We start from the raw sequence: 10,267 nt of genomic DNA, 5'->3' as shown, positions 1-10,267 counted from the left end.
GGACTCTCTTCATGGACTCCAGTCCTGTCACACAGTGCTAAGCCTCAGCTGCTCTCCATGACCCCTTCACCCCTTCAAAAATAGTACGACCTAGGTGGTTATGCCACTACCAAGTTTGACTGCCAGCACAAAATACAACCTTGGCCATGCCTGGAACACAGCCTGTGTGTGCTGTCTCTCTGGAAACACTTTCCAGAAGACTTCACCACAAAGATGCTTGTGGTGGTATTGTGTGCCCCAAAATATTGTGCACCCTAATAAAGTTATCTGGGGTCAGAGAACAGAATAGCCACTAGATACAGAGGCTAGAAAATGGTGGCACTCACGCCTTTAATCCTAGCATTCCAGAGGCCGAAGTCTGTCTGGATCTCTGTGAGTTCAGGCCACACTGGAAACAGCCAGGCATGGTGACACACACCTTTAATCCCAGAAAGCGAGCCTTTAATCCCAGGGAGTGATGGCAGAAAGCAGAAAGGTATATAAGGTTTGAAGACCAGAAACTAGAAGCTTTTATCTGGTTAAGCTTTTAGGCTTTTGAGCAACAGTTCAGCTGAGACCCATTCTGGATGAGGACTCAGAGGCTTCCAGTCTGAGGAAACAGGATCAGCTGAGGAACTGGCAAGGTGAGGTAGCTGTAGCTTGTTCTGCTTCTCTGATCATTCAGCATTCACCCCAATACCTGGCCCCAAGTTTTTTTTTTTTTTTATTAATAAGACCTTCTAAGATTTGTGCTACAGATGCTGGTCTCCTTGTAATCACTGCTAATTTTTCAGCTCCAGCTGACCAGCATAGAGGATCCCAGCAGAGCTAAGGTTTCACTTTAGTAGTTATTATATCACGTTGATCACAGCTGATTCTTCAGCCTCATATACCCAGAATCATTGTTTCTCAATTTAAATTGCCCATCAGAGTCTACTTTCCTAAACTTCACAAGCTAGGTGTCCATTTTTTTGCACTGCTTTCAACATTCTTATCTTCCAAGCTCCTAAAGAATGGCCCAGTTAGCTCTCAACACTCAATGGCTTTTCTTGCCCAAAATTCCGAAGTCCTTCTACAAAGTTCCCCAAAACCCATGACCAGGTCTGTCACAGCAATACCACACTATCTTGGTAACAACTTATCTTAGTTAGGGTTACTACTGCTGTGAGGAAATATCATGACCAAAGGAACTTGGGGAGGAAAGGGTTTATTTGGCTTCCACTTCTAAATCACTGTTCATCAGTTGAAGGAAGTCAGGACAGGACTCAAACAGGGCAGGAATCTGGAGGCAGGAGCTGATGCAGAGGCCATGGGTGGGTGCTGCTTACTGGATTGTTCTTATCACTTGCTCAGCTTGCTTTCTTATAAAAAAGGACCATTACCATGGGCTGGGTCCTCTCCCATAAATCAGGAATTAAGAACATGCCCTACACGCTTGCCTACAGCCTTATTTTATGGAAACATTTTTAAAATGAGGTTCTCTCCTCTCAGACAACTTTAGCTTATGACATAAAACCACCCAGTACATAACTTATAATTACCAGTTTTATTTGATATTGCTATATTATCTGGCATCTTTGTTAAGTTCCTGTGAGTTCCTTTCAACATGCTTCAATAGTACATCACTACAGATAATATCATACCTGGGCATTACAAACCACAGTCATTAAAACGATGGGTTTAGCTTTTTGATTATGAAACATTAAACTTTATTATAAAATTTGCTATAAGACATTCCCTGTGTTTAATAATATTCAAGCATTTGTATTCTTTTTAAGAAATTTATTAGAGGGCTGGAGTGATAGCTCAGCAGTTAAAAGAACTTGCTGCTCTTGGAGAGGACCTGGGTTCAGTTCCCAGTACTCACAATCATCTGTAACTCCAGTTCCAGGGGATCTGATGTCCTCTTCTGGCTCTGGAAGCACCGGGTACACATGACACATGAAGACATAATGTTACATTATTCATACACATTATAAAAGTAAAACTTAATTTTTAAACAATGTCATAGCACACTATGGTGTTTTCATAAATGTGTACAAGACATTTTGGTCATATCAACCCTTGTATTTCCTCTCATGTCCCCTTCCCACTCCCTCCAGCTTGCTTCCTCTTCGCAATTACTCTTCCTCTACTCTCATCTGAGTAGTTTTTTTTTTAGATTATTATTGAACCAATGAATCCATTTGGGGTTATTCATGCAGTGAGGGTGAGAAGCTATTTACAAGAACATGGTGTCCTTCCTAGTGGCCACACCACTGAACAAAATGTCTCTCCCCCTCCAGCACCATTAACTGCAGGTAGAGTCTAGGGAGCTCTGGAGCCTCATGAACCCCTCTCCCTCCATGAAGGGAAGGTTGACAGGCCTGCTCTTGTGCAGGGATCGTGCAAGTCCTCAGAGCTGCTGAATGTTCATCAGCCATGTCCCGGCTGGAAAGCAGTGTTCACTTACATCCCTTCTCCCCCTCTGTGAGGTTTCCTGACTCTTGGATGGGGTGATGGAGATATCTGGTTTAGTGAATGCTTTTACCTTCATGTCTTGGGGCTCATCCTCCTGTGACAACATTTTGGTGGCCTGGTTGGGGAACTCTCCACTTGGCTCCATGGGCCTCTCTCTTCTCTGTGGCTTGTAGCAGTTCATAGAGCAGTTCATGGGCATCTGAAGATTTCTTACTGGAGAGGTTTTAAAGTGAGATGCAAAGTTCCACACTGTGAGTCTAAAAGTAATTAGCCCTTTACCCTAGCAGAGAAGTCTGCAAGTCACTGCTTAGCTTGTACCTCAATGTACCATGGGAAATACTGCTGAGAAATTAAGGTGATTTGGAGTCCCAGGACACATAACCACTTCTCAGATAGGGCCATTTCTAAGGTCAGAAGCCACTCAATTGCATGTGGCACACAGGGAAGTGAGACAGAAAGAATAAATGGGCAGTCCTAATGGATTATATGAAAATACCTTTGCAATGTTTTTGGAATGAGTGTATGCTAAGATTCCCTCTAAGGGCCATGACAGGAATGCATGCAAGTGAGGTGTTTGGAAGCTTGTTACATTCAGTTCTCATTGTCTGAGACAAAGGTAGTATATTGAACTGGCAGCAAGACTGTCCAAGGGTCATCAAGGGGGAGTGAGAAGATGGCTTTGCAAGCATGAAGACCAGAATGCACATCCTAGATACTCAGTGGGGTTTCTGTTCCAAGTACTCGACAAAGTAATCCTAAAGAGTCCAGCCTGCTCCTTACCTCCTTGGGATTTCCTCTCCATACACATCCAAATGCAAATAACACTGGGTATGATGAAGATGAGTCCCAGGGGGATGAATACTTTCTCATATTGAAACTTGGTGGTGGATGGAAGCTGGGTGATATTTATGGTAGATGGAAGCTGGGTGATATTTACAGTTGATGGAAGCTGGGTGATATCTGGGGCCGTTGCTGTTGATCCTTAAAAAAAAAAAAGTCAGGAAAATTATGGATAAAGCTAAAAACACACCTCCATCAACACCTTCTCTCCCCAGGCAGCCCAAGGAACTCATATGTAACAACCATCTTACAGTTCCTGAATAGAGAGGGGAGCAGAGTTGTGTGTACGATGTCCTTGCAGAGTTTATTTCATCACTGAAGAAGCAAATATCAAACCATCAAGCAATGTGACATATTTACTGTGGGTAGAACTTTCTGGATGTTGGCACAACTGATGGAGTTTAATTGTGCCAGAGAAAGATAGTGAGACCTTTCAAACTGATGTGGAGCTTGTGCAAGGGCAGCTGTAAGTGAGACAGAAAGGGCTGGAAGTTTACAGTGATGCAGACAGACTTGGGGCCTATTCACAGGCCATGTAGTTCCTGGGATATCGGTTACTAGAGAATGAGAAACATTGGAAGGTGAGATGGGAAAGAGAGATCTTTGTGGTCATCACTGGATCTCCAGACAGGCACACTACCAAAAAATCACTCTCTCAGTCTATCAAATTTGATGAGTTGCCTTCTGTTGATACCTACTTGTCCTTTCCCAGGGGAGTTTTAAGAGTTCCTTGAGCCAGTGACAGAAATTTTTCATGAGGGTTTCCAGATACTTGGCTAGTTCCTCATCATTCTTCCATTCATTCATGATATATCCAGCTTCAAGACAAATCAATGTCCAGCTCATATTCATTGTGTTCAAGAGTATGCAGTACTTTCCACTGATGTTAAATTTCAAAAAGGTAGCAATGATTTGTCCTTGTTCAAGCTGAGAAAGCACGAAGGCCTGTAAAGTGAGGTGACCTGCAAACCACATACAAAGCCATCATTCTTCACTTTTGATAGATCCATCACCTCCTCAAAGGACAGGACTTTTCCTCTTGGCTTATGAGCCAGTATTGGTTACCCAGTGGGTACCATATTCTTCCCAGGTTGGGCCAATGCTCAGCTCATTCCCACAGGTACAACCACCATCTCATTCCCACATGTGCTCTGCCCTTCCTCTCTCTTGCCACCTGTCTCTGCCTCTGCACTCCATCCCACACTTACCACTGAAATTGGTTATCCTCTGTTTGATTTCAGCCAGCTTCTTCCTGAATTCGTGCCCCAAACTCACGAGCTCTCGCTCAAGTTCTGTCCACATTCGAGTGGCATAAACCAACTTTCCCAGGTCACCCAAAGGTGTGGCTTTACTGTCATTATCATACTGAAGGAAAGGTTCTCCATCCAGTGAGCACCGTCCTTCACAACAGGGCTGTCCAGATGTGGGACGAACTCTGACAGTGACGTTGCAATTAAGAGTGTGTGTATCTGTGAGAGAAACATGCAGGTGAGGTACAAAGTGGGAGCAGAAAGCCACAGGACTCATGGTTCTGAGACACCCAGATGACATTGAGAATCCCTCTGAAGGGCAAAAGGGCAGGAAAAGAAGCCTCCAGTCAAGATGTCCATCATTATCTGGATCCTTATTCTGTGCCATCTTTGACTGTCTTAAGTTGAGAAGACTCTTCAGATGCACAGTGTCACCAGGGGGATTTATCTCACAAGTACTTCTAGTGACTTTTATCAAGTGTTGAGGAATAAAATATATCAGATAGTGTCTGTTCCTGGCACTGAAAATCTACTGTACACACAGGAAATAGGAGGCATCATAGAACACGTGGTAAATTCCACATGGAGCCTGGGAGTTCAGGAAAGGCCTCCTGGAGTAATGCTGCAACTTGGCCTGGGAAGGGGAACTGTCACCTGTGAACACAGTGCTCACCGAGTTCCCACTGGGTCCCTTCACACGACAACATTGGGCATCAGATCTCAGATTCTCCCCCTGTTAAACCACACCCCTAACTCATTCTATAGCAGAGATCTCTGTCTGTGACCTGCATGAAGCCCTATCTCCCTCCCCTTCCTCAGGCAGTTGTTCCCAGCACACTTATGGCCTTTGGTCTCCCAGACTTTCCCTAACAGCAACAGAAGACACAATGTCCTAGAGCTGTTCTGTTCAGAAGACTGCACAAACAAGCAGGAAGTCCTAGTGAGGATGCACACATATGCTCTTCTGTGTGGATGTGAGCACACATAGACTCTCCTGTGTGGGTGTGAGCTTGAAACCTAAAATAAATAATAATTTAAAAGGAACTTCTAACAAGTTTGCAATATAATGACACTGAAAAAATGCAAAAGAGATGTTAAAAAATCCTCTTTCCCTCTGACCCCCTCCCCAAAAACATCTGCTCTGAGGCGGACTGCTGCAGGTTTGGGGACCTCCTTTCCTGTCCCCTTCAACCAGCTTCCTCTTCCCCTCTCCTCTGCCTCTTCTACCACCTGTTCTCTTCCTCTCTCACAGTTCCCCCCCCCCCACTTTCCCCTTCCTGCCTCTCCTAAGGCCTGGATTTGTCCTTGAATGGCTGGGATTCTTCCTCTCTCAGTACACCTCACCGGAAGATTTGCTGGACATGAACATGAGCTCTCCAGAGCAGAGAACAGGCTTTGTGGTTGTGAACTAAATCACAAACTCCGCACTTTGCTGGATCAGATAGAATAAGCGTCAGTTATCTGTATCAAAAATCCACTTAGAAGTGTGATGAAAGGAAACTGTTCTTGCTAAAGCAGGAACAGGGAATTATGAAGGTGATTTAAAGAAAGCATCCCTGATACAATTACTTCCAAATATGCACCAATAAATAATATTATAATAATAATAATAATAATAATAATTACAGTAGTCATATATGTCTCAGAAGTATTTACACACAGACCTCCAGATTTAATAAGGAAAATATTTTTATAACCTCCTACAAGTGTGTCACCATAGTATTGATTAAACAAAGTCTCTAAGAGGCTTGGGACTCACCAAGTAGGCTAGACAGGCTTGCCACTGACCCCAGGGTTCCCCTGCCTCTGCCTTCTTAGTACTGACAACAAAAGCTCACAGCACCATGCCTGGCTCTATTACAGGAGTTGTAGGGATCAAACCCGAGTCCTCACGGTTGTGAAGCAGGTCCTCTACCACTCAGCTGTCTCCTCATACTTTGGACACACAGAACTCTTAGAAGTCAGCAAAAACTGGAATTTTCTGGAGATAATGCCCATGTGCTCCAGAAATGGCTTGCAGGAACCTGGCCAGAGGCTAGTCCATACTGCATGAAAAAGAAAATCCAGAACTTCTAAAGCTGGTAGTGAAGGGTATGTAAAGAGTCAGAGATGTGTCAAAGAGGATATGATATGAAATATGTCCACGGAGAAGCATGGATAACGCTTAAGGATATCCAGGCAGAGGGGCACAGGCCTTGGCAGATGCCCAGGGATGAAAACTACACAAGGCCAGGGTTGTGGTATTTGAATGAGAATGGCCACCATAGGCTCATATATCTGAATGCTTGGTAATGAGGGAATGGTCCTGCCTGGGAGAGACTAGGGTTGTGGCCATGTTTGAGTAGGTGTTACCTTATTGGAGGAAGTGTGTCACTGGGGGTGAGCTTTGAGGTTTTAAAAAGCCCATTAAAAGCCCAGACTCTCCCTCTTCTTGCTGCCTTTGGATCTGAATACGGAACTCTCAGATTCCTTATCTGCCTGTGTCCCACCATGATCCCTACCATGAAGATAATGGGCTGAACCTCTGAAACTGTAAGCAAGCCCCAATTAAATACTTTATTTTATACGAGTTGCCATGGTCATGGTGTCTCTTCACAGCAATAGAACATGAGCAAGGCAGTGTTTCTCATGTAAGTTGCTTTTAGTTGTGTTTTATCATAGTAAAGGAATAGCACTAGAATAACACATGCCAGATCCCTGGACATACTGCAGTGCTCCAGGGATGGCTTCCTGGAACTGGTAGAGGATAGCCCACACTACAGGACAAAGATAATCTAGGCTGGTTAAATCTGGTAGTAGAAGAGTGGTGATCAAAAAAATCTCTGAGAAGTGCATGTGCCAGAGTGGATGTAACAGAAAACATTTCCAGGGGGAGTGTCCAGAGTCCATCCTGCTCTGTGGGATGCTGGAGCACCCCTGTGGAGAAGCACAGTGAGAATGACCAGGGAGAAGGACACCAGCATTGCTGGGAGCACAGAGATGATGGTGGCTCAAGGCTGGGGTGGTGTTAAGAAACTGTATTTCTAAGTTGGAATCCCAGCAGCACGGTACAGAAAATCCCATCAGGTGGAGTGGTCAGGAGGCAGTAACATCAAGGGCAGAGGTCCATTGATGAGGAAGGGGGACCCACCTTGAAGCCTAACTGCTTAAGGGGGTCATGGCTAACAGAACACAGAAATCCTAAATAGAGATAGATTGTTAGCCAGCCCAGATGTGGCTGGATTTTAATAATTAAAGACAGAACAGATGATCAAGAAGCTGAGAGCTGCTGTCCATGAAAACCCCAGGCTCCTGTGTGCCCGTTGTTTAAACTGAACCATTGGGGCTAGAGAGGTGGTGCAGTGGTTAAGGACACTTGTTGCTCTTGCAGAGGATCCAGGTTAGATTTTTACCAACCACACATGGTGGCTCACCACTGCCTGTGACTCCAGTTCCAGAAGATCCAATGCACTCTTTTGACCTCTGAGTTCTCCAGGCACATACAGTCAAAACATTCATAGACTTAAAATAAATCTAAAAAAGTAAAACTGAATCACCTCAAGGAGAGCACCAGACTGTCTTCTTCAGAGGACCAAACAGGTCCCAAAAAGAGTGATCATTCAGCCCAGCAGCAAGTGCAGTCACTGTTTCTGTATCACTTCATTACTGCCCTGTCACTCAGGGATTGAACCCTTAGATGCTCCCGTGAAAATCTAGTGTGGCGGCTTGAATGAGCCTGTCCTCTATAGAGTAGGATGTCTGAACACTTGGTCCCCAGTTGGTGGCAGCTGTTTGGATACGTTTAGGAGAAAAGGACTTGCAGGAGGAAGTATGTCACTGGTTTGTGGCTTTAAAACTCATTCTCATTTCTCATCTCTGGACCTTGCTTGAGGTTTAAGATGTGGGCTCCCAGCTGGGCATGGTATCATAGGGCTCTCATCCCAGCAATTGAGAAGCAGAAGGCGGCAGATCTTTATGAGTTTGTGTCCAGTACATACTGAGCTCTAGAACAGCAGAACTATATAGTGAGACCTTGGTTCAAAATCACAAACCAAACTAAATATATAGGGACTCTAAGCTTGCTGTTCCAGCCACCATGCATGTCCATTGCCATGTCTCTCTGCAGTGAGGTGAGGGACTCTTGTCCCTCTGAAACTATAAGCTTCCTCAAACCCTTCCCTCTGTATGTTACCATGGCCTTGGAGTTTTATCATAGTAATAAAAAAGTAACCAATACCACTATGATATAAACAGACCAGATGGTCTCTGTTTTACCTGCTCAGCTCTTACTCTATATGCTGGACAAAAATGCCTGGACCTGCCTTTAGGGCCCTATGACCCAGGACAATCTGTCAGCCTGAGGGGTCAGTTCTAGGAAATGGCCTGAGGGAGTTCATGGCAGTTTCTAACAGGAGAACCTTGCTTGGGCAGGAGCCAGGCTGAGCCACCTGCAGCAGAGAAAACATATATATTCCATATCATTGTGGCTCCTGGCATGGTTTGGGGCCCTGAGAGAGAGGGGCCTCTGGTTCTGAGCCATGACCCAGGCAGACATCATGAGGTGAGCTCTTTCCCACTAAGTGATTAGGTGGACAGGTCACAGTCAGACAAGATGTCCAGAAGGGAGACATTGCTGCAGGGACATGACAAGTCACTTGTGTGTTGAGGGCTGCCTAGCAGGGAGAGATAAGGACTCTTGTCTGACAGAAATACCCTTTCCCCAGATGGTTGTGGAGATCTTACCTCATCTAGAGGAGGTGACTGAGGTTAGTTCTCAAGTAAGCTGCCACCTCTCCCTCAGCAAGCTCCTCAGACTTCAAGGAGTGTGCTCTATGGCCATGGGATCCAGGAATCCACTGGACAGCAGTGGAGAGATCAAGATGCCCTAAAGCCAGGACCTCCTCCTGTCATTTCCAGATGACCCAGAAGTCACAGGCAGCACAGAACCCACTGCTGACTGAGAAACAGGCAGCTTTGGCAGTACTTTTGAAGACACTCTGAGGGGATGGGCACCAAGACTGGTACATGGGATATACCCTAATGCCCTAACAGACAGAGGACAAATCTGCTGTCCCATTCACCAGCTTGTTGCCTTCTGCATCTGTCACACTGAATGCAGAACTGAGTATTTGATGCAGGACAGATGTAGTGAGACTTGCCAGGTGGAGAATATTCAGTGCTTGCCATTTGCAAAAAAATCAAACCCCCTCCTTCCTAAATGAACACCAGTATCTGATATCATCTCTGCAGGAGGTAGACTCTATGGGCTTGGGAGAAAGGACAGAAGCTTTCAACCCCCCACCCAGGACCATTGCCAGAGTCCTCCATAGTGGACAAGGTGTGCTAGTCCATTAACTGAGGCGTCTTCAGGCATGAGCACAGATTGCCACCTGGTGGAAAATGGGATTAAAATGCAGTTAATGGATTGAAAAGTGTGGAAGGCTAGATGGGCAGGGAAGGGAGCTGAGAATGCTGAAGAGTCACATGGGAATTGAAGCTGACTTTGGTGGTACAGATCTGTAATCTCAGAAACTTGGATGACCACAGGAGAGAAGGGATTACTGCAGATTTTATAGTATGTGCTACAGTATGCAATCCTGTCCTAAAATAAAACAATAGGAACAGAAAGAAGAATGTAACAGAAAAAAGGGGGAAAAATAGGAATGTCCGTGGTTGTGGCTGCCTTGTCATCTGCTGAGAAATACCTTGGGAAGGTGGGAAAGAAAGTTCAAGGACAAAGAGGTCCCAGGTTGGTGGAG

General features: G+C 45.1%; 1 protein-coding gene across 1 annotated transcript; it reads right to left on the bottom strand.

Moving 5' to 3' along the window:
* Nucleotides 1–2,374: 2,374 nt before the first annotated feature.
* On the bottom strand, nucleotides 2,375–5,410 carry LOC131918383 (retinoic acid early-inducible protein 1-epsilon-like). Its single transcript, XM_059272473.1, has 4 exons — nucleotides 4,488–5,410; nucleotides 3,978–4,241; nucleotides 3,220–3,420; nucleotides 2,375–2,652 (listed from the first exon to the last, which is right to left on the bottom strand). The coding sequence occupies exons 1-4, from the start codon at nucleotides 4,915–4,917 to the stop codon at nucleotides 2,375–2,377; spliced, it is 1,173 nt and encodes a 390-aa protein (XP_059128456.1). The 5' UTR covers nucleotides 4,918–5,410.
* Nucleotides 5,411–10,267: the final 4,857 nt, after the last annotated feature.

Source organism: Peromyscus eremicus, chromosome 8b, assembly GCF_949786415.1.
Source record: "Peromyscus eremicus chromosome 8b, PerEre_H2_v1, whole genome shotgun sequence".
NCBI lineage: Eukaryota > Metazoa > Chordata > Mammalia > Rodentia > Cricetidae > Peromyscus > Peromyscus eremicus.
The sequence above is the reverse complement of the archived record's forward strand: the minus strand, read 5'-3'. Positions and strand labels throughout refer to the sequence as shown.